This window comes from Zeus faber (assembly GCF_960531495.2).
Source record: "Zeus faber genome assembly, chromosome: 8".
NCBI lineage: Eukaryota > Metazoa > Chordata > Actinopteri > Zeiformes > Zeidae > Zeus > Zeus faber.
This window is the reverse complement of record NC_137195.1, coordinates 13,608,856-13,633,177: the sequence shown is the minus strand read 5'-3', so window position 1 is coordinate 13,633,177 and position 24,322 is coordinate 13,608,856. Positions and strand designations below refer to the sequence as shown.

The following is a 24,322-nucleotide window of genomic DNA, read 5'->3' as shown; positions in this document are numbered from 1 at the left end:
CTATAACTAAGCGAAATAATAAAACTATGGCACATTACATACTAAGTCCATCTAGACACAGTGCTCGTTGCAGTTATTTTGGCCCTTTCTTTCTAAGTTGATATTCCTATTGAACAACAAAAAATAATATAAATTTTGAAGTTTTGAGATTATTTAGGCTTATGATAAATAACAACATTGAGTTGTCAAACAGACCAAGAACTAACACTGGACAACCCTGGTACAGAAACACACACACACACACACACACACACACACACACATACACACACACACACATCAAAACCCCCTCCCTCCCCTGGGGAACAGCCTCCAACCTTCCAGTGCGAAGCGAAAGAGGTCGGGACTGGGATCGATGGTCAGTGTGCGCCTCCCCTCCTCCCCACGTCCCTCCTTCTCCACCCTGCTCCGCAGCATCTGGCAGAAATCCCTCGCCACCTCGTCGAGCAGAGGGAAGAAACGCTTCACCGCCGAGCTTGACATCACCTCCTTGTTAAGAAGGAGGCGATCGGCACGCCACTCTTCGCCGTTCCTGAAGCCACCGGAAGCGGGGAGGAGGAGGTGGGAGGAGGAGAATTTCTATTAATGTCATTTACGATACGCCAGTAAGGACAGTTCACCAATAAGAGATAAAAACAGCAGTCCAAATCCAACCAAATCCCACGCTCACTTGAGGAAGACCCCCTTGCTGTGCTGCCGGGTCTCTCGGTGTGTGGCCCAGGGCTGCAGGATCATGCGTCGGGGGTGAAGACCCTCGGAGCAAACCAGCTCGCCGATGTCGGAGGGAAGCATGATGTTCACGCTGCTGTGGGGGCCCAGGTGCTCCCTACACACAGCAGATACACAGGAAATAGGCCCAACTTCATTCCGCCACAAACAAAAATCTGCCTCCACAGTTCAGTAAGTACCACAGACTCTACAGTACACCGCTGGCTGTTCACATCCTCTGTTTACCTGTAAATGGGGCCAAGGGCGTGGAAGGTCCTCTCCATGTGCTTGTGGAGCAGGCAGATTTGACCTTCCCTCCAGAATTTCACCAGGTTTAGCCAGCCGCTCCGACCCGTGTGAGGGATCTCCTCGAAGCTCCGCACCCGTCCGCCCACCCCTCTCTTTCCCACTCCCACCTGCTCCCCGGATTGCGGTCCTTTCCTGGGCCCCGCCTGTCCGCCAGCCGCGGCCCCGGCCGCCGACACGGACAGGGCTCTTCTCGCCGCGGGACTAGCAGCCATGTGGACGGACCTCAACATGGTCTGACCGGCGAGGGGTTGGTCTCCCCGGAACCGTTCCAGACCTGCGACAACCCTGGTTCCTCCTCTCAGACGAGGCCCCGTTACCTCCTCCCCCTCTTCTGTTCCGCCTGACCCTGACTGGCCAACGTCGTTGCTGACGAGCTGATAGAACCGGTGATTTATGAATCTAGTGTTTACAGTTCAAGAGAAACCAACTGCAGAGCCCAAAAGTCATGCTGATCTACGAAAAATAAAATAATCACACACATACACAGCTACACAAACATAAACATTTACGCATGGAAGCGCGCGCACACACGCACAAACACAAACACACACACACGCACGCGCACACACACACACACCAAACAGATAAGAAGTTTTCCAAACTATTTTTTATTACAAGTTTGGTCACATCTTATCATGTAGTCATGAAAAGGGCTTTATGTCTGTGGCTTTGTTACAATCCTTAGACAATCTTGTTTCAAGGTGCTTTGATAAAAATGTCCCGATATCGCCGGGACATTATCTCCGACAATTATTTTCACGTCGTATAAAAAAAGTCATTTTTTTAATGCCAGACACCACATTATCAGCCCAACATAATAACGTACAACATACATTTTGGCTCAAATTCAGAATGTGCCAGAAATCATACAAACATATATCTGTCAATAGACAATAACATTGCACTGACTCAATCACATGAAAACAAAATTATGGTATCTCATTTACACACAGGTGTACACATTTGTTTCCTTTCCGTGTGGCGAGGTACATCGAGCCCGCTGGCTCAGAGTCTACGGAAGATGACGTTTTCAATGCAATTCTACGTCAACGGAAACTTTTGAAGCCTACAAACGATCCTAAATGTAGCAGATCCGTCCAGTTTACTCAACAAAAGAAAACTCAACAAATATGCATTGGACACAAATACACTTCCATACGGTCAGTGAAGCAATAGATAAATAAAGCAATGAAATGCAGCATCTCCTTCATCCATTACAGATCAGCTTGTCTGTGCATACTATTCCACACCCAATAGTGGAATAAATAATTGTTCTTATTTCTCATGTTTGGTTCCAAAAACAGTGCAATACATTTCAGGTTCAGCGTACATCTCAGAGTCCAACAGTGAATGACTCGAGATAAGCAGTCCCACAAAGTCATGTTTATAAACTTGTTATTCGTCACGCAGGAACTTCAAAACACTAACCGCCCGTTGTTTTATTGCAAAGTCATCTTCATGAGGTCATGAACCTGTACATGGAACCATGACATCATCACTGTCCCGGCAGGACTTTTGGTCGCGGTCACAGGACGTTACCATCTGCTTCGGTCGTAGTTTTCATAGTCCCCGATCACATGACTTTACAGGGGTCCCTGCTGGGCGGAGCGGGGATTTTACTCCGCCCGCCCCCCGCGACCGCCCCCGCCTTGAAACCGAGGCCTCGGAAGGCGCTCAGCAAGCTGAACCCGTTGTCCTTGGTCTTGGTCTCGGTGTTGACCAGCTTGGCGAGCTCGGGGGGCAGCGCCACCTTCCCTCCGAAGGACCTCAACCGGTCGGCGTCCGTGGAATTCTAACGGACGGCAGAGAGAGACGGGACAGAGGGATAAGAATTTTTCGGGGCGGGCGAACGGTTTCACACTCTTATTCTAAACTTGAAGACACGGCACGTGCGCCCGCACGCAGACAGACCTTAGTGAGCTGATATTTTCTCCTGAAGTGCAGGCGCATAGCCGCCCTCTCCGCGTTCTTCTGGGCGTTGGCGGCTTCGCGCAGCTTCCTGCGGACACGCGAGCACAGCGTTCACAATGGAACCAGACTTTTCAGGGACACACATGAATGCTCAGAATAAATTCAACCGAGCCGATTCTTCGAGCCGCGTCGCCTCGGTTCACCTCGGCGAAAAAACAAACACTGACATGGAAGGCGAGAGGGTGTTGGCGTACGTTGAGCAGGTCATTTATCAAACCCTCAAATGTCATCTCCCGTGTGCCCTGCTGTTGGTTGATTCTTTCATCGTATGCCCGGCAACGAACTGACCCCTTGGGAATTAAAGAAGTTTTTTGAATTTAACTGAATTACCATTCATTAGATGGAATATTATTCGTTTATCCTAACATTGAGGCCAAATTAAAAAAGGATAATTTCACCAAATAACACGATGATAATGAATAAGATAACACCAAATTCCTGATTAATAGAGTGCTATCTTAGCCTAAGAAATGCCACCACTTGCCTCTCCTTGTCCAGGTCTTCCTGGTAGGAGCAGATCACTGCCGGCTCTTTGGGGTTTGGAGCTCGCGACGGAGGCCTACCGCATCCTCCCCGCCGGCCTCCTCCTCCTCCTCCGCTCCTCTTCTTCTTGTGCTTGGCAAACACCTCCCTCTCCTTTGCGCCCGACACACAGCCGGTCAGCTTCCTGATTGGCGCCCGCAGAGATCTCTTCACCACCGAGTCCATGATGCGCCCCGGCTCCGTCTTGACGTGTTTCTGTGTGTGTGTGTGTGTGTGTGTGTGTGTGTGTGTGTGTGTGTGTGTGTGTGTGTGTGTGTGTGTGTGTGTGTGTGTGTGTGTGACGGAGAGACCGGCACTACTTGGCTGCGCGGTGCTGGATGGATGCTGGATAATGGTATTCGCCTTCACTCATGTTCTGTTAGTTTGATGAGCCTGAGGGACAGACACGTGCGCACGCACACACACACACACACACACACACACACACACACACACACACACAGAGTCTCAGTCTTAAGGCCAGTGCATGCGGTGACGATAACTCAGAGGTTGAGACCTGCCAAGGACAAGGACAAGTCATCAGACGAGGCCCAGACGCCAAGACTTTAGACGCTAATGTGCCGTCACACCTGCGCCACAAGGGTCACGCGCACACACACTCTGATAAAGGGTTTGTCATCCAGATTAATAGCACAGACCCAAGGGGAGTGCAGGCCAAGAGGGAAAGATAGAGGGAGAGGGGAAGAAAGAGCGAGAGGAAGGCAACGGCTGGAAGAAGAGAGAGAGAGAGAGAGAGAGAGAGAGAGAGAGAGAAACTGACACAGATGGCGACGGACCAAAGAGAGAGAGTGGCGTGGTGGAGGTGGTGAAGGTAACATCTTAGACGGGCCGTTATCCAGGTCATTTGTCACCGCGAGTTTCCCCCGACACGGACAAAGTGATGAGGGCTCTAACATTAACGCACAATCTCACACACACACACACACACACACAAACTCCCAGCCACGTTTCATTCTTACCCAGGTGGTACCCGTAGCCCTAGGCCCAAGACTGATAAGCTCGAAATCCTTACAGCTCCACCCAGATCGAGAGCCGTGAAAATCAGAGAGCCGAGTTGAGCCGAGCTCTGGAATAAAACGTCCAAAAGTCCAGCCGCCTTCTCCCCCTTCAGCTCCTCCCTGAGCCCCAGGTTCTGCTCCCTGTTCCGGGGCTCCTCTAAGGGTTCCGTTGTGGCTGTGTCTCCGTCTCTCCCAGCACACCCGGTGAACCGTGGCCGCCCACGCTGCCTCTCCTCACCGGTACAGATTAGTTCTTAAAGGATTTTAATGAGCGGGAATCTCGTTAGCCGCAGCAGGGGGGGGGGGGGCGTCGGCTCACGTGTATCAGAGGAAAAGACTCGCCACGCTGGGCCTCCCCTGCAGGTGCGAGGTGTAGGGTGTATCCCTTAGTCCGTCGAGACCAGGTGTTATTTTCTTCTGTATTCTCGAGTTTATTTGCATTCAAATCCTTTTGAAAATCCCCGTCAAAGCCACTCTGGAAGACCTTTCTCTGCATACTTGAACAGCGTTGAGCATCGCTGGGGGGTTCGCAGAGGCAGAGAAGCAGCAAGTACGTAACGGTGACGCAACAAAGTGCCGAACAGCAATAAAACTCAGGTCAAAACGCAAGGCGGCCATTGCATCTATTCGGGTTGTGTTGAATTGTGTTGACGGTTGTATTCGTCTTTTTGTGTGGTTTACAGCCTCCCTGCGTGAGTGAGTGACTGGGATGCTTTCCATTCCAGCGACGCGCAGGCCGAGAGACAGCGGAAGGAGGGAAGGAGGGAACGGAGCAGAGGAAGCATGAGGGAGGTGGTGAGACAGGCGACGGAGGTGGAATGCCGCTCCCGGTCCACCTGTCTGCCCCTCTCTCTGCCCCTCTCTCTCTCTCCCTCTCTCTCTCGCTCTCTCTCTCTGTCGGCGTTCGTGTCCAGGCAGCCGTGAGAAGGACAACAGTGAGAGTTGGCGTGACTCGGTGGGTGGCCGTCACCGTCCATTTTGTGCGACCGCCACCCGGTGATGACACACAGCTGACGGATGACTCTCCGGTACGTGGAGTTTGTACCGGAGTGTCCGTAAACATAGCGACACTCAAATGCGGAGACACGTTAATGGCGTTCGCTATCAATCATCCACACTGTCACTCACTACACACTCTGTAGAGTGTGTGTGTGTGTGTGTGTGTGTGTGTGGCGAAATGCCGAGCGCTACAAGGGGCATGACTCCTCGTTCAAATTCATCTAAACCTTTGCGTCTCAAAGTGAACGTGCACACTTGAGGCAAAGTTGACCTCGGACTGATTTCAGTGATGAGAGGTGTGTTCTGGTTACTCTATAACAGCCTACTCCAGCGCCCTACTTGGCATTTACACAACATAAACACACGTGATCTGCTTTTACAAAACTTCAGGCACCCCATTTACCCCCTCCCCATGCTCCCACAGTCCTGTCATTCTCCCCCTCCCACTGCCCACAACCTTGGACGGTGACAGGTGAGGACACATTAATGGCTTAACAAGATCGCCCATGAGAAGCCACTCCTCCTCCCCCCGACGAGGAGGAGGGGGAGGGGGAGGAGGGGGAGGAGAGAGCACGTTCTATCGGGTGCCAGGGTCGTTTTACTCAAACGCAGAGTGTTCCAGCTGAACGAGGTTGAGCTAGACCTGGATCAACAGCCCTCTTTTTTTTTTTTTTGTGGTTGATCTTTTATACAAGAACATTAGTGGAAACTCTTAACAGATGGTGCTGGACGTGCATGGCTTTGTACAGTGCCTTGGTGTTTGTTTGCCCGGTGCTCCCAGGCGCACAAGCGTGAGCCAATTAAGGGATTCCCAGCGCTCAACATCTATCTATCTATCTATCTATCTATCTATCTATCTATCTATCTGTCTGTCTGTCTATCTATCTGTCTGTCTGTCTGTCTGTCTGTCTGTCTATCTATCTATCTATCGACCGCTGACGCTGACTTGAGTAAAATAATAGATTTATTACAAAAGAACAGCATCAGACCAGACTTGCCATGGACGTCCAGGAGAGAACCGAGCCAGATGGATTCTCTGCCGCATGAAACTCTGGCGGGTTCTTTTATGCTTGTCCAGAGACAACGTTGACCATCTGTTTCCCCTACATAGGTCACCCTTCACATTTCACCTCCCTTATCACTGGGACCCCTGACAATGGGCTCTCTCTCTCTCTCTTGAGACGCCTGGCACCGTCTGTTAATAATTATCTTATACAATGGGTACTGTCTTGGGACGCCATAAATTCCAGGACACCTCACTATCTATCTATCTATCTACGTATATGTCTATATCATGCACAATTTCAGATAAAACTTCACAAGAGACACATTTGCATAAAATCACCAACAAACACCAAACGTCGCTCTCTCTCTCTCTCTCTCTCACACACATACAAACACACACACACACGCACACGCACACGCACACGTGTCTGTCTTGCTTGTTTGTGTTGACCAAGGATGACCAAACTGAAGTTTAAGTGAATTACCGTGACTCAGCCCTGAGGCTTAACGTCCTCCACCCTGGGTCATTAACACGCAGCGTGCAAGTGCATGGGAGCACACACATGTGCTTCGCGTGTGAGCACCCATCCACCCTCTCTCTCTCTCTCTCTCAGACACACACACCCATACACATGCAAAAACTAGGATTAAGTATGCGTTTTTAATATATATTTTTTATATATTCTTCTATTGTAATCAATCAGTCAATTGTAATTATATCTTTATTCTTTTTTTTTTTTTTGGTGGGAGACAAAAACATCTTTAGTTAACCAAACTAATCATCCGTTATTTCTAGTTTGCTCAGTGCTTTAGAAATAAAGGAACATCTACTACGTTTTCACAATTGGTTATGGCAGTGTGAATTACAAGTTGTTTGCGCGTTACCTGATAACTTATTGATTGGTTATTTTCTGAAGATACCAATGCATGTAACTAGAACTTTTGAATCCATCCCCCATATAATTTGTAAATAAGGAACTGATGACTGTGTTTAAATGTTTGAAAAAAAACAAAAACAGATGTCAATCCGTTTTAGTTTATGTGTAACATAGTAAACGCTAAATAAAAAAAGGATGAAGAATGTATGCTTACTTTCTTCCCTCCAATCATGCCTCAAAATGCACTCATGTGATGTCTGTCTCTGTTTTAATTTTAACTTTATTAGTGCACATTAGCACCCTAAGTGTGCCTTTCAGGGAGGGGTTATTTTAGAAATGCCAAGGAGGAAGGGGGAAAGGGAGACACACACACACACACACACACACACACACTGCGTTCAGTCCAGATCAGATTCGAGTGGGGGAGTCACTGGGTGGGGGATAGTCTTCAATAGAAAACAAATCAATTGGGGATCTCATTTTATTAAATACCTGAATACTATGTACGTGTGTTATTTCTATATAAACTTTTAATCTCCAGCCAAGTGTAATCTTATTCTTGTTTTATGTAATTCTATGAAAACACACATCCACATCCACACATGTATTTGATATATGTTTATGTATGTGATGTGATGTCTTTATATTGATGTTATGTGATTGTCTTTGTGTACATAACCATGCATTCTTTCTAACAGTCGATATGTCTTTGTGACAGTGTTTCATTTTTTTGTTTTGTTTTCCGATGAAAATTCAATACAATACAAAATATACAAGAAAAAGTAATTCAATAAAAAAAAAACTTTGACAAAAAAGTAGGTACAAGGCTACAAAAGGCTTCGTTGGTTCTGTTCTTTTGTGAGAAGAGACGGAAACATCTTCCCGTTCTGTTCTGTGTCTCTGAACGTCCAACGTCTGTGCACTGGTGTGACATCACTGGGAAGCTCCGATTGGTCAGAGAGATGGAGAGATGGAGAGATGGAGAGATGGAGAGATCCGGCGTATACAGCGAGGAGGCGAAGGCCTGATCCTCCTCAGTCTCCGTACAAACATCCACCAACAATAATATCTGACGAATGGAAACATTAGACACTTGAGACACAGATATAAAACGGTCAATAGCTCAAAATATCAAAGGCGGACTAAGTGCTTTTGGTGGTAAAAATGATAAACTAGAGCTACAGACTGGATGCTCTAAATTTTAGAGGATCCAATTCTATGTTTTAACATCAAGAGCAAAGAGCTGTCTTTTTAAAACAAACAAAACAAAACCCTATTATTCAATTGTTCACGTGAAGTGGTATTATGGGGTCATCTGCTGACGTCACAGCTGCTCCCCCAGGGCCGACTGCATGACTCTCAGCCGGTGGGAGGGGTGGAAGAAGGGGTGGTGCAGGGCAGAGGAGAGAGAGGTGCGCTTGGAGGGCTCATACTCCAGCATCCTCTCCATCAGGTCAAAGAACTGGTGGTGCTCCTTCCCTTTCGACAGCAGGTATTTCTGTGGAGCGGGGATCGGAGCAGAGATTACACTGATCAGCTTTGGAGATTTTTTTAAGTTTTATTTTTAAAAAGTATCTCTGGAAGGTTCTGCTCGGCTCGGCTCCGCTCACCCGTAAGGGTTTGCACTTCGCTTTGACGTAGTTTCCTCTCTTGGAGAACTCGTTCCAGTCCAGACGCCCACGACAGAAATATTTCTGTTTTCTGGGAATAAGATATGGAATCAAATTAGTTTTTAGATAATCTGCGAAGCTGTGTGTGTGGATGCGTGCGTGCGTACGTGCGCGCGCGTGTGTGTGTGTGTGTGTGTGTGTTTGTATGTGAAATAAATAAAGAGAGAGAGAGAGAGAGAGAGAGAGAGAGAGAGAGAGAGAGAGAAGAGGAGGGGGATGCGAGAGAGGAAGAGTTTGTGTGTTTCTGTGCATGAAATTGTGCTGTTGCGTATGTGTGTGTGTGTGTGTGAATGCATGAGTACATGGCAGTGTGTGTGTATGTGTGTTTGCACGCTTGTCTGTCAGTTTTTGTTCGTGGACGCGTGCGCGTGCGCACTTTTATGCCTGTGTGCGCACGCATCTGTGCATGGAGGCAAATGTGTCTGAGAATGCATGAGTGAATGGCAGTGTGTGTGTTTGCATGTCTGTGTGTGAGTAATCGTGTCGGTGTATGCATACGGTATGTGTGTATTTGTATGAGAGTTGCGCGTATTCATGTGTGTGTGTGTGTGTGTGTGTGTGTGTGTGTGTGTGTGTGTGTGTGTGTGTGTGTGTGCGCACCTGCTTCTGCAGATCATCCTCTGGGGGATTGGTCCCTGTATTCTCTCCATCATGGCGAGATGCTCCTTGTTGTCGTGGGTCTGCAGCGAAGGGATGTTAAATCCAAAACAGACAAACAATATAAATAATAAATAAATAAATAAATAAATAAACAAACAAATAAATAAACAAACAACAAATAAAGAAAGAAAGAAAGAAAGAAAGAAACAAACAAACAAACAAATAACTTTGAATATATAAATAAGTCATCCATCTCCACCTGGTAGAGTGTGGAGCCTTGGTAATACTCAAACAAGATGCAGCCGATACTCCACACGTCACACGGCTGGCTCCATCCCAGCTCTGCACGGGAACAGGGGAAGAGAAAGAGCCAAAGCTTTTAACACCAGTGGGCGGAGCGGACGTCAGCACGTTTCCTCACTCAACACGTCTCACCCAGGACGACCTCCGGCGCGCGGTAGTGACGCGTCGACACCACCACCGAGTGATGCTCACGGTCAAAAGTTGCGCTGCCGAAGTCCACCAGACGCACGGCCGTGTCCCTGATCCTCCTCTCGTCACGTTTCTGAGCGCCAGAAGACATGTCTGATGAAGCGAATACTTCCATTATGTGTGTGTGTGTGTGTGTGTGTGTGTGTGTGTGTGTGTGTGTGTGTGTGTGTGTGTGTGTGTGTGTGTGTGTGTGTGTGTGTGTGTGTGAGGGGTGGGGGTGACAGGGAGAAACATTTGCATGCAAATAGCCATAAAGTAATCTTCTTCCTTCTGCATTAATTCCTGCTCATTTTACATCTTTCATTTACCCTTGAATACTCCCCCAGACACACACACACACACACACACACACACACACACACATACACACATGCTCATATACACGCACAGACATACACGCACACACACAGACACACAGACACACACACACACACACACACACACACACACACACACACACACACACACACACACACACATACACACACACACACACACACACACACGTGCCACTGCAGCCCTTCCAACCTTCTCAGCGTTGTATGTGAGGGCGTAGTCAGAGTTGACAAAGAGGATGTTCTCTGGTTTTAGGTCTGTGTGAGTCAGCTTGTTGTCATGGAGAACTGTGTCGTAGGTGAGTGAGGGATAGAGAGAGAGTGAAAGAGAGAGAGAGAGAGAGAGAGAGAGAGAGAGAGAGAGAGAGAGAGAGAGAGAGAGAGAGAGAATTTTAAAGGAGTGAAGTCATCGCCCTCCTCTGGTACGGTCTGCCACTTTCACTGGACTTGAAGATAAAATACAGGTCGTGAAAGGAAAAGCGTGAGCGACATTGTTCATTAATCAGATTGTAACTGTGCATTCCAGTTTGTTTGTTGTCTACTTGATTAAAACTTTTATTCAAATTGATTCATTATACACTTGGATATTAACGCCTGCTTGATCACTGGTACAGTTACAGGAGCTAAAGCAGCAGCATAGAGAGTGTCTTGCATTTGGACTCCTGAAAACACTCTATGTCTCATATGCAAAATAGACTCTAAAAAGAAAAAACCCCAACAACTTTGAGCTGCTTGTTGCTACGGCAACGGAACTCACAGGCGACAGCGCTGCAGATCTGCTGGGCCATGTGGCGGATCTGGTGGACGGGGTACGGCAGGAAGCCGTTCAACTTCAGGAATTCAAAGGTGCTGAGAGAGAGCAGCTCGAAGGAGATGCAGATGTGGCCGCAGAAGTTAAACCAGTCCAGCATCTGAACACACAGGCTGGAGGGGAAGACATGAAGGAGGGGCGCGAACACCGCCGTCAAAGGATGTGTTTGGTATTTATTTATTTTAAGGTCAATCTGCATCCATCCAGGAGCCCGACTATCGAGTGAAATCAACTGCATTCATGCCAATTTGGAACAGCGCTTGACGACCGAGAAACTTACCACTCTGCTGCAAGCTGTCTTTAATGCGATGCAAGGGGGCAAACGTTGAAGAGCGGTACGTTTCTCAATAGTGAAGCATTGAGTGAGGTTGGGCTATGAACGGTTATAAACGTTGGGGAAAGGCCCGGCTTGAAAACTTGTAAGGCGGCATTGAGCCGTAACACAGTTCCTGCGTGTCGGCCTCTTACCGCGTGTTGTGCGGGTCTTTCTCTCTGATCGTCTCCAGCACCGTGATTTCCAGTTTGGCCGCCTCCCTGTATTTCTCCAGATTCTTGATGATCTTGAGAGCCGTGTGCGTTCCCCCTCTTCGCGTCCGGCCATGAAGAAGAAGTGGAACTCAGTGACCTGACTTTGAACTTAAAAACTCGAAATAAAGTGACTTTTTGGGAGACGGGGGGACGTTTACCGGCCATGGTCCACACATTGCACCACCTTCCCAAACGTTCCCTCACCCAAGGTGTCGAGTATCTCGTCTGTAAGGGGGGCGGGAGAAAGGGGGATAAAGGGGCGAAAAAGAATCTAACGCTGTGGTTTTGTTTTCATTTCGGGACCTACATCTCTCCTGGAGCAGGTCTCCACTCTGGTAGATCAGGTGGCCGCTCTCCGCGTCCCTCCCTTCCTTCCCCCGACTCCCACCACCACCACCTCCACCACCCCACTGGGACCAGGGAGGAGAGGAAGAAGAAGAAGAAGAAGAAGAAGAAGAAGAAGAAGAAGAAGAAGAAGAAGAAGAAGAAGAAGAAGAAGAACCGTCAGGAGCACTGAGATGGAAAATATTTTAAGTGCAATGTTGTGCATACATTATTCCATCTGCATTTTGGTCTTTATTTGTATTAAATACAATGTCAAATGTATTCTTGTTGTGTGTGCGCGCGTGTGTGTGTGTGTGTTTGTGTGTATATATATACACATATACAAACACATATATATATATACTATTAACAGCAATGTTTATATTTTTATGTTTTTATTTTATGTTTTATGTTATCACTTTTCTGTATATAGATGTACATACATACCTACATATATTTTATTCGATTTTCATTTTTTGCCGCATCATTCACATTTTCTGTTTTAATTCTAAGTTATATATATATTTATTATATATAAAATAATAATAAATACATAATAATATATATAGTTATTTATATATTTTTTCTTCTTTTTCTGTTTTCCATCTGCTTTGGCCATGTCAACGTACAGTATGTGTCCCATGTTAATAAATTAGAATTGAATTGGATTGAATTGGATGTCTGACACTATGTGACCCCTGACCTCTAGACCTAACAGGTCAAAGGCTGGAAACTTGCTACTCCAAAAACATGCCTCACACTATGACACACACACACACGCACACACACACACACACACGCGTACACACACACACACACACACAGAAAAGAAACCAGCTGTGCTCTTGCTCTGTAATAGTAGTCTCTTTTGGGTATTATCGCTTTCAGAAACTGTCAATTCAGCGACTTGTCGTCCTCGTCATAATCAGATCTGTGAACATGAGCTCAGTGAGGGAAGTCGATCTCCGACGGCCGCAGCGTGGCGTAACAGGGGTTAATAAGAAATGCCAAGTGACTTCTTGGCCTCCGTGGAGACGCTGAGGCTCTATTTTCATCTGCATTCTGAGACCGTTATTAATATCAGAACCCGGCAAGCGCCCAGGAAGCACTCGCTGCCGGATGGAGGTTCCGCGGCAGATACAAAGAATCTGGAGTGCTGAAAGTAGAGTTGCGGAAAAAACACAAAAATACGCAAAAATACGCGTGTGCAGTAGGTCACAAGTGTAACACAAGCAGTGAACGCAGAAATAACAAACACATAAACACATGCATGCTGGATGGTTACTTACAGCCAGTGGTGGAAAGTAGTAAAGTACTTTTTATTTCCAAGTATCTGTGCTTACTAAAGAATATTTCAACTTTTACTCAACTATATACTATATATACTACTATATATATATATATATGTCATATATATATGTCATAAACACAAAAAGGATTGATATTTATATTAATCTTAGAATGTATTTATAAAGTGCCACTACACCGTTCATATTATTATATTAGTTGTACATACAGTAGAACTGTATGGTGTATTATAGGCTCTGCTATATCTGGACACTGCATATGACAAGCTCTTATACTTTTAATACTTTAAGTACATTTAAGAGCAAGTACTTAGTGATACACTTCAGTAGAAATGTCAATGTGGCTCTTTTACTTTTAGTAGTCATTTTGTGTCCGGGTATTTATTTGTACTTTTACTTTAAAAGTAAAAGGTCTGAGTGCGAGTTCCACCACTGCTACTGTTAACTACTGCTTTAACAGTGGTGCTACTGCAGTAGCAGTGGTGCTACTGCAACTAAGTTGCGCACTTGAAAAGAAATTTGCAATATATCAATGATTCAAATAAGTAAAACTATGCTTGGGTACAACGACAAGTTTTAAATACACACTGGAGGGATGAATCCAGTATATATACAGTATATACTCAGTTCATACACAGTATATACTCAGTATATACTCAGTATATACACAGTATAAACGCACAGGATATACACAGTATATACACGGTATATACAGACGGTATATACTTGGTATATACACATGATATATACTCGGTATATACACGGTATATACTCGGTATATACACGGTATATACTTGGTATATACACGGTACATACACACAGTATATACACAGTATATACACAGTAATACACAGTATATACACACGGTATATACACACGGTATATACACGGTATATACTCGGTATATACACGGTATATGCTCGGTATATACATGGTATATACAAACAGTATATACACAGTATATACACAGTATATACTCAATATATACACAGTATATACAGATAGTATATACACAGTATATACACACGGTATATACACACGGTATATAATCGGTATATACATGGTATATACAAACAGTATATACACGGTATATACACGGTATATACACAGTATATACTCAATATATACACAGTATATACACAGTATATACGCACAGTATATACAGTATATATTCAGTATATACACGGTATATACACGGTATATACTCGGTATATACACGGTATATACACACAGTATGTACATGGTATATACACAGTATATACTCAGTATATACACAGTATATACACACAGTATATACACAGTATATATTTGGTATATACACGGTATATACCCGGTATATACACGGTATATACACGGTATATACACGGTATATACACGGTATATTCTCGGTATATACACGGTATATACGCGGTATATACTCACAGTATATACGCACAGTATATACGCACAGTATATATACAGTATATACACAGTATATACACAGTATATATACAGTATAGATGGAGATACTCACTGACAGGCAGAGACAGTCCAGAAAACCTTTGTAGAGAGAGAGCAGCTCCATCCTCCCCATCACACAGAACCAAACAAGGACGGAGGTAAGAGAGAGAGAGAGAGAGAGAGAGAGAGAGAGGAGAGAAGGAGGAAGTGGAAGTGATGGCAGAAAAGTAGCACCCTTGGTGGAGGAGGTGGAGGAGGAGGAGGAGGAGGAGGAAGGAGCCAGCAGCAGAGACAGAGGGGGGGCTACGGACACGGCTCAGAAGCAAAAACAAACACACATAGTCGACCCGGCCACGGAAACAGCAGGAGGTGCGGCGCGGTCGGCAGAACCGAGGAGCGATGCAGGAGCCGCCGGGCCAAGAAAACAACAACCACTCCACCGCCCAAAGCAGACACAGGCGGAGCTGCAGGGAGCTGCAAGGAAGAAGCGACACAACAGCACACGACAGACACAGAGGACAGAAATGAGAGGAAGGTGGGGACGGGGCGAGAGACAGAAATAAAGAGAGAGAGAGAGAGAGAGAGAGGGAGAGAGAGGGGTGAGACAGAGACTAAGAATAAACTCCCCATCCCCATCCCCCCCAAAAAGTCTTGAGACTGGAACCAAGACGTGGCACTGGGAGGAGGGTGTGCATGGAACGCCGTTTGAGTCAATATTAAATCAAAACAAAAACAAATACACAAACAAATAAATAACTATGTCTGCGAAGTAAATCCCTGAAATAAAATAAATGAGGCAAAACATTTCTCCCCCTTTCCTCTCGCCCTCACACCTCCTTGACACCGGCAGCATGTCTTCACACACAGACACACACACACACACACACACAAACACACACACACGCTCGCACCTCCTAAACACTGCGTTATATTTGTACTCTCCGCATAAAAATGATCACAGCTCATGGAAACTTTGGTTTATTATTATTTTTTATTTTTTTTTTTACGGCTCATGCTCAAACTTGAACAATGAAACGTGAAATGACGAGAGAAGCGGTGAAAATGCACATGAATACATACAAACACGTGAAAACATCAGTATAAATATATATTGTAAAAAGCATTATAAATACCAACGTAAAGTATGATTTAAATATGCATGGAAAAGATCATAAAAGCGACATAATCAAGAATTCACAACACAGAATGTACTCAATAAAAAATACTTGTAGGATTGATTGAATTGATTGGTTGATAAGAAGGGTTTTTAAACATGGGGTATTTCGGGTGGGGGCTTCTCATAGTTGGGTCCGGGTAATATTCTGATGTCAGCATAGGGTTCCTCTTGCTCCACACTCAATTTCCCATTTGCTGCATTCTCTTCACACACGCACGCACGCACACACGCACACACGCACACACACACACACACACACACACACACACACACACACAGACAAAGACACACACGCACGACACACATAGCTCATATTTAAATTGTGCAAATTGAGACATGGCAGAATGATCAGGAAAAAACTAATTTCGACACAGATTTAGTGACCTGTGCTCATGGCATTGGTATTATTTTCTACGGTAATGCCGCCGAGTGGTGTCAGCGCCTCCTCCCCACTCCGTTAGCGTTTAAACTAAACGTTCAAAGTTTGGAGGAGGAAAAAATAAAAAAGGGAGTGCCATGAATACACGCTTTTACCCAGGAGCCACCAGAAGCTGTGCGAGACAGCTCTGCGGTCGACATGCGGGGGCAGCAGAGTGTGGAAATACACAGGAGCCTCATCCTCTGACATGTCCCTGTGCGCGCCCCAACACACACACACACACACACACACACACACACACACACACACACACACACACACACACACTGAAATGAATGCATGATACACATTAATATCTGACTTTAAAATAAGCCAAATAATCCAATTTGGATTATCACATTTAATCATGTATCATTTTAATCAAATTCGTGTAATGTAAATATTATACTAGACCAAAACTCTCAGTTCTCAAATTGAAATCTCCCAAAAATATTTTGGGGTGTGATTCACGGGGGGGGGTTACCTAAGTAGGTCCAAGACTTCGGGGCGGTCGGGGATCCCATCCATCTCCTCCCTCAGCGGAAACTCGGCCTCCTCCGGAATATCCTCCAGCCTGTGACCTGTGGGCCCAGAACTGGAGACAAGAGAGCTGCCACACACACACACAAACACACACACACACACACACATACACACGCAAACACACAAATATATAGACACATCGACAAGTACAGAAATACACACACACATCCGTCACCCTCACCCTCACCTATTCATCACTCACCCTTTGGTATCTGGGGTATCCAGAGGAGGTGTTTCTCTTAACGGTTCCCTGTCGTCAGAGACCTCAAGGGAGTGCACAGCTTGGTAAGGAACGAACACGCACACACACACACACACACACACACACAGACAGCCACACACACAGACCATAAAACACCACATTTTTTACTACATCGGGTTGTTGTTGTTTTTTTTCACTGGCAGTGGGGTGTGGTGCTTACCGGATGCATCACCGATATGAATGGGTGATTCAGACATCTTTCTACGAACCTGGACACACGCACGCACGCACGCACACACAAATTGTTCAGTTTACAGTTGTCACCACATTGACAGCGGTGTCGTATTGTCATGACATTCTGGGATTCTGAGACCCACCCTTAAAACATAAAACATAAAGCTTTTCCGTTGGTGCGGTTGTGTTTTTCGTAATTTGCTCGCGTTTTTTCTAAAACCGCCGGCGCCGCACCCTCCAGACAAACCTCCGGACTCTCCGGCTCCCCCGCGGCTCTCTCTGTCTCCGACTCACTGGAGTCCGTCCCCGTCGCCCCGCCCGTCCGCAGGTCCGAGCTGGGGAGAGCGGTGATGGTCGCGGCCTGTCGCCATAGCAACAGGAGCTCCTCAGGCAAGGCTAGGATGGAGCACAGAATGCCACTTCAAGGCTGTTCTCCCCCAAAGGTTAAAGCCGCCTCGCCGCTGACGGTACTGACGGGCGTGCGGTGAAAGCCAATGTTCACCGAAGAGCTTTGAAGTGAAACTAATAAAAATGCTCAAATATCTCCGTATCTCAAATACCTACCTGTGTGTTGTTGTGTGAGCCAGTGACTCCCATCATATTAAAAAATACTGCATTAACACAGCACAACGCACTAGACTTCTACACCCACTCAAAGCGGTTCAAAAGTATATTCTTTCTTTTTTAAATTATTTATTATATTATTATTATTTACAGGATACACGTGAGCAGTTTGGGGTTGTGTGTCTTGCTCAAGGACACTTCGACAGTTTTTTGGAACATACAAATGTTTTCATAGTGGGACTTACAGTATATATACTGAATACAGTATATATATATATATTATACAGTATATATTCTTTGAAAATATTAAGATTAATTAATTTATTACAGGGTGACGTTTTAAGTCCTACATTCAGTTAAAAGGCGAACTGTGTGTGTATCATGGAACTGACGGGTGCAGGGCCCGGAGAGGAGCTCGGCCGCCGGCAGCATGCTGAGGGCGGGAGGCGGCGGCAGGGCGAGGGGCTGGGTCTCCGTCAGGGGGTCGCCGATCTGCCGCTGCAGCGCCTCCTGGGAGAGCTGCGTGGCCGGGTCGAAGAGGGGCAGCTGTCTGCGCCCCCTCTTCCTCGTCCTCCCCTCCGCCGGCATTTCCTGGCGGGAGGGGGAAACGAGAGGACGGAGAGGAACGAGAAGGCAGTGGATGAGAGAAATGATGAGATGACAGGAGAGTGCGTGTTGCGCGAGGGGAGGGGGGGATATTTGGGAAATCTGAACACAGGTGACTGCCATTCAGAATCTGAATCTGTTTATTATACATGTTCTCATATGAGGAGTTTACTGTGTTTAAAGATTGGTGTCGCTGTACAGACAACCAGCATAAAAAAAAGCTTAACAGTCTGAAAAAAATTCAATAAAAATAGGCAGATGTACAAAAATTGACAAATAAAAAAACCTAAATAGACAAATACATTAAAAAATAGACCAATTAAAAAGTATTAAGGATACAAAATAGACCAAAAAATATAAATATAAAAAGTTGTAAAAATAAGAAAAGAAAGAAAATCACAAAAATAAATTCTATGCACATGATAACTGAAGTTAAAATACAATAGCTGGGGTTAAGTGGCAGGTTGTTAGTGTGTCACACATTCTAGCAACACACAGCACAACCCCCCACCCCAGTGTGTACCTCCAAGGTGGGACTGGGTATTTGGGATCTCGTTTCCTCCGCCACTGGTGCAGGGAGCGGGGGCGCGGGGTCCTGAACTGGTGTGATGTCCCCTGGGGCCGCTCCTTCCAGAGGCGGGGCCTCCTCCTGGGGCAGCAGCGTGGCCTCGTCGCTGGACAGCACGGTGGGCTGCAAGCTGCAGGCGGGGGGAGCTCAGTGAGTGTGGGTGCGCGTGTGCGTTTTAATATTTGTCCTCACACGTGTGTGTCGACGCGCGCGTGGTCCGGGACGTCCGGCGGGAAGGGAACCCACTCGATGGTGGATCCCGTGATCTCCTTGGCTCTCTCGCCCTCCGGGTCTTGCTCTCTTCTCTCCCGCTCCCGCGCCGCCGGGGCCACGTCGGCCTCTGTTTCGCAGAGACGCGCGAGAGGAAAGGGCGGAATGAGTCGTTATCTCCTTCTTTCAGACAAAAGGAGAGGAGGTTCTCTCACCTTCCGGAAAGTGATCGGCCTGGGCCAGGAGCAGGTCCATCATACCTGCGTGATGCTCCGGAAGCTCCACCCCATCAAACTTCCACCAGAGAAGAAAGCAAAAAAAAACCAATGGGAAATAAGAGACGGTGGTGTGTATGTGTTGTTACGTCTCTTTGTCCACCGCTGTACCTCAGGTACGGCGACAGGCGCCGTCTCTCTCAGCGTGATGGAGTCCGGGGAGGCCGTGATGTCTGGGAAAGAAAAACAAAACAAAACAACGAATAATAACACAGGGGGCGGGGGGGATCTCCAATATAACAGCGCTGGTCGGGCTCCCTGGTCTGGAGAGGAAGAGGAGCGCTGGGTCTTACTGTCCTCTAGTGGCGCCACCGGGCTGCTCCGTTGGGACGAACCGGGCGACGCTTCTTCCCCCCGGCCCACCTGAGCGACGGCAAGACACCGGACGGCATCAATCTCCCGACCTTCCTTCCGACGTTAAAACGGCGCATTTTGGACTTTACTGGAATATATTGAATCTCAGTGTGGGGAAACGGGAAACATTTGCTCAACATAAATATATATACTGAACTTGTATAAAATATATATTCTTAACATGTATATCATGTGACGAAAACAGCGCGAACTCCAATGCAATGCAGCACAGAGACGACGGCTTGGGAAGGAAGGAAAGGAGAGGGAAGGGAAAGGAGAAATGAAAAAGGAAACAGACAGGAGAGGCATCCTGACGCTCCTTACGGCGCCTTTGCTTCCAGATTTGATGCGTTAGTTGCGTTTAATATCTGTAGCTGTTCGCATTACGACCTCGAGGCCCCAGAATTGCTTTCACCGCATTTGGCAGAAGAACAAAAATATCCACGTGCAATAGCATCGCATTTACATTGCATTAACAGTGATGAAAGGTGAACTCGCAGCCGGTGCGGGGTCACGGCATGCGCGTGTTTCTAACGACGACTCCTGGGTTGCCTCAAGGGATTTCAAAACTCATCAGTTAGTCGGAAGGAATGTTTTCGAAAAGCAATTGAAAAGAATCCGCAAATGAGCAACGATGAAGGTGTTCCCGGGCAAAAAGAAGAAATGTAGAAAAGCAATTAATCCAAACCGGAATGATCTACAGAACACGGAAAGGACCGGCTTATTCCCCGGTGCGTTGTGGGTACCTGCGCCGGGGAACGGGGGCTGGCGGAGGCCGCCGGCATCACACCGAAGAAGGGGTCCTGATTCCACTCCGCCTCCTGCAGGAGGGACAGGGCGGGGTCCGGGGCGCCCGGCTTGAGCCTGCGAGGGAGAGACGGCGTTTACAGGAAGACAACCCCGGACAACCGGATCCACCACCCCCCCCGCCGCCGCCGCTGACCTGTCGCCGGTCTCCGTGTCGCCGGTCTCCGCGGCCCCGTGTCTGGACATGCTCCTCAGAATGTCCTGGAGCTCCTCTAGGGGGACAAGCCGTCAGGTTTAACCCACACGCGGGGGGCCCCGCCGTGCGTTTATCTTATTGCGTCGGCGGGACGGCGCTCACCCAGCAGGATGACGCACTGGTGGCGGTAGACCAGGACCACTCCGTACTGGAGCTGGGAGGAGAGGTAGAGGGAGAAGCGCGGCCTGGGGAGGCCCGGCTGGGGGGGCGGCACCTGAACCAGGACGTAGTCCAGGATGTCGTCGCTGTGTGGGGGTGGGGGGCATTTCCTTACGGTCGCTGCACCAGATCACGTTTCATATCATTGATTTTTTTTCTTTTTTGTTTGTTGGTTTGTGTTGTGCTTATTCTCACTCACCACGTTCTCTTGACGTTGACGCTCAGGTAATCTCGTCTAGACACTTTCATCCCCTTTGTAGCAGCGAGCCTGTCAATTAAAAATGAATAAAATTAATAAAATGTAATAAAATGAAATAAAAATAATAATAAAAATTAAAAAAGAGAAGTCATTTGTGTTATTACTTGAATTTACGGATTATCATTGCGCCTGACCGGGTCTTTATTATACGAAACAGGATTAGGGCCGCGTGAAATTTTGTCTTTTTGAGTGCAGAGATTAATTTTAGAAATACAGAATCCTGGGAAACGTTTTACCATTTTAACCTTCAATTCCTCTGTTTCCTGCCGTTAAAAGGACTTTAAAACCAGGATTACAATCTATGAATCAAAGTTACACTGGTAACTTGGTCTCAGTTGGTCAAGTGGCCGGCGCGACCGACCTGAAAACACAAAGAAACTCCGGTTTCATTCAGTGAATTTAAATAAATAATAGTATAGTATAGTATAGTATAATATAGTATGGTATACTAAAGTATTGTGTATAGAATAGTATGGTACGGTATATTATACTATACTATAGTTTAGTACAGTGTATAGTGTAATATAATATAGTATAGTGAATAGTGCATAGTATAGTATAGTATAATAAAGTATAGTATACTATAGTATAGTGTATAGTACATTGTATGGTATAGTATAGTATAATATAGTATAGTATACTATGGTATAGTGTATAGTACAGTGGATAGTATAGTATAGTGTAGTGTATAGTTTAGTATAGTATGATATGGTATAGCACGGTATAATATAATATAGTATACTATAGAATAGTGTTTAGTATAGTATAGTGTATAGTATGGTATGGTATAGCATGGTATAGTATAGTATAATATACCATGCTATGGTATAGCATTGTATAGTATGTTATAGTATAGTTTAATATAGTATGGTATAGTATCGTATAGTATAATATAGTATGGTATGGTATGGTATAGCTTGGTATATTATAAAATGGTATGGTATAGTATAGTACAGTAAAATATAGTATGTATAGCATGGTATAGTATAGTATAGTATAGTATAGTATAATACAGTATGGTATGGTAAATATAGTATGGTATGGTAAAGAATGGTATATTATATTTTAATATAGTATGGTATTGTATAGCATGGTATATTATGGTATAATATATTATGGTATGGTATAGCATGGTATATTATAGTTTAATATAGTATGGCATGGTATAGTATGGTATATTATAGTATAATATAGTATGGTATGGTATAGCATGGTATATTATAGTTTAATATAGTATGGTATGGTATAGCATGGTATATTATAGTTTAATATAGTATGGTATGGTATAGCATGGTATATTATAGTTTAATATAGTATGGCATGGTATAGTATGGTATATTATAGTTTAATATAGTATGGCATGGTATAGTATGGTATATTATAGTATAATATAGTATGGTATGGTATAGTATGGTATATTATAGTTTAATATAGTATGGTATTGTATAGCATGGTATATTATGGTATAATATATTATGGTATGGTATAGCATGGTATATTATAGTTTAATATAGTATGGTATGGTATAGCATGGTATATTATAGTTTAATATAGTATGGTATGGTATAGCATGGTATATTATAGTTTAATATAGTATGGTATGGTATAGCATGGTATATTATAGTTTAATATAGTATGGTATGGTATAGCATGGTATATTATAGTTTAATATAGTATGGCATGGTATAGTATGGTATATTATAGTTTAATATAGTATGGCATGGTATAGTATGGTATATTATAGTATAATATAGTATGGTATGGTATAGTATGGTATATTATAGTTTAATATAGTATGGTATTGTATAGCATGGTATATTATGGTATAATATATTATGGTATGGTATAGCATGGTATATTATAGTTTAATATAGTATGGTATGGTATAGCATGGTATATTATAGTTTAATATAGTATGGTATGGTATAGCATGGTATATTATAGTTTAATATAGTATGGTATGGTATAGCATGGTATATTATAGTTTAATATAGTATGGTATGGTATAGTATGGTATGGTACAGTAAATCAAGGTGTACTTACCATACAGTAGAGAAGCAGCCAGAATGCCGCTTCAGCACCGTGGGGTAGTAAAACATCTTTCAAACTTTTGATCAGAATATTTAATCTCTAGACAACAGTTTAATTCCGCAGCGCAGGTCACATCTGGGCAGATCCCTTTTGAACTTTAATTCCTGTCCGTGTTAAAGAAAAAAAACACGCACCAGACGAAACCCTTTCAAAGAGCTGATTGGCTGTGGGGTTTTTCATTCAACCAATCAGGAGAGAGTCCGTGTTTCTAGGGAATTTCTTCCAAACAAACTCTTCTCTTGACAATTTAGGAACTATTTATCACTCATCAAAGCGAATGGAAAGTTCAGTGTGGACGTGATAGTGTTGTTACTTTAAAATGCATTATTTATAAATGATGACTAATCTATCATATTGAATAAATGCATGTGTGAAATTGACAATATCTGTTTTTGTTTGGTTTCTAGATTTTCATTGAAATATTAGTAACTATAATACAAAATATTTTTGGTATTACAGGTATTAATAGTCACTTATAATGGACAATATTTTCCAGCTGCATAGAAAGCTGAACCAGTTTGAAGCCAATTTGTTCCAACTAACCTTGTCTTCTGGAGAGCAGTAATTGTTTTCATTCTGTTGCTATACTCAAATTATTATTTTAATTATTATATATTATTTTTATATTATAATATTCTGTTTACTTTTTAAATATGGACTGTTCTAGTAAAATGCTTGAATAATGTGGATTCTCACAGTATGGGTTTCTTTTGTACAATTTGTGCCAAACCGCAAATTGTA

At 44.8% G+C, this 24,322-nt stretch overlaps 3 protein-coding genes across 5 annotated transcripts in view; all 3 read right to left on the bottom strand.

Moving 5' to 3' along the window:
- Positions 1–1,229, bottom strand: part of cyp11c1 (cytochrome P450, family 11, subfamily C, polypeptide 1) — a gene marked incomplete at its 5' end in the record, with an annotated part of 7,409 nt that extends 6,180 nt beyond the window's left edge. The window contains 3 exons of the mRNA XM_080004747.1: positions 318–532; positions 671–826; positions 955–1,229. Coding sequence (XP_079860873.1) covers positions 318–532; positions 671–826; positions 955–1,229 — 646 coding nt within the window. The remainder of the gene's footprint in view (positions 1–317; positions 533–670; positions 827–954) is intronic.
- A 1,361-nt stretch (positions 1,230–2,590) lies between these two features.
- LOC307233415 (complexin-3-like) lies at positions 2,591–3,696 on the bottom strand (the record flags this gene model as incomplete). The annotated part of the gene is made up of 3 exons (XM_080004746.1): positions 2,591–2,809; positions 2,929–3,012; positions 3,469–3,696. The coding sequence occupies 3 exons, from the start codon at positions 3,694–3,696 to the stop codon at positions 2,591–2,593; spliced, it is 531 nt and encodes a 176-aa protein (XP_079860872.1).
- A 3,545-nt stretch (positions 3,697–7,241) lies between these two features.
- Positions 7,242–15,439, bottom strand: clk2b (CDC-like kinase 2b). Of its 3 annotated transcripts, none has more exons than XM_080005297.1 (12): positions 14,992–15,439; positions 12,155–12,257; positions 12,006–12,072; positions 11,788–11,904; positions 11,266–11,432; positions 10,702–10,796; positions 10,117–10,246; positions 9,941–10,023; positions 9,682–9,761; positions 9,022–9,112; positions 8,704–8,909; positions 7,242–8,480 (listed from the first exon to the last, which is right to left on the bottom strand). In XM_080005297.1, the coding sequence occupies exons 1-11, from the start codon at positions 15,049–15,051 to the stop codon at positions 8,736–8,738; spliced, it is 1,167 nt and encodes a 388-aa protein (XP_079861423.1). In that variant the 5' UTR covers positions 15,052–15,439; the 3' UTR covers positions 7,242–8,480; positions 8,704–8,735. The 3 variants fall into 3 exon arrangements, with proteins under 3 accessions (XP_079861423.1, XP_079861424.1, XP_079861422.1); XM_080005298.1 differs by having other exon boundaries at positions 8,735–8,909; XM_080005296.1 differs by having other exon boundaries at positions 7,242–8,909.
- Between the last annotated feature and the right edge of the window lie 8,883 nt (positions 15,440–24,322).

Bases quoted from the DNA above. Each gene is read 5' to 3' on its own strand.
- clk2b (XM_080005296.1), bottom strand. From the start codon at position 15,051: ATGGGGAGGATGGAGCTGCTCTCTCTCTACAAAGGTTTTCTGGACTGT. The intron at 10,797-11,265 runs GTGAGTTCCGTT...CCTACGACACAG, and splicing joins GATCTGCAGCGCTGTCGCCT to TTCTCCATGACAACAAGCTG. The intron at 10,247-10,701 runs GTTGGAAGGGCT...TCTGGCGCTCAG, and splicing joins TCACATACAACGCTGAGAAG to AAACGTGACGAGAGGAGGAT.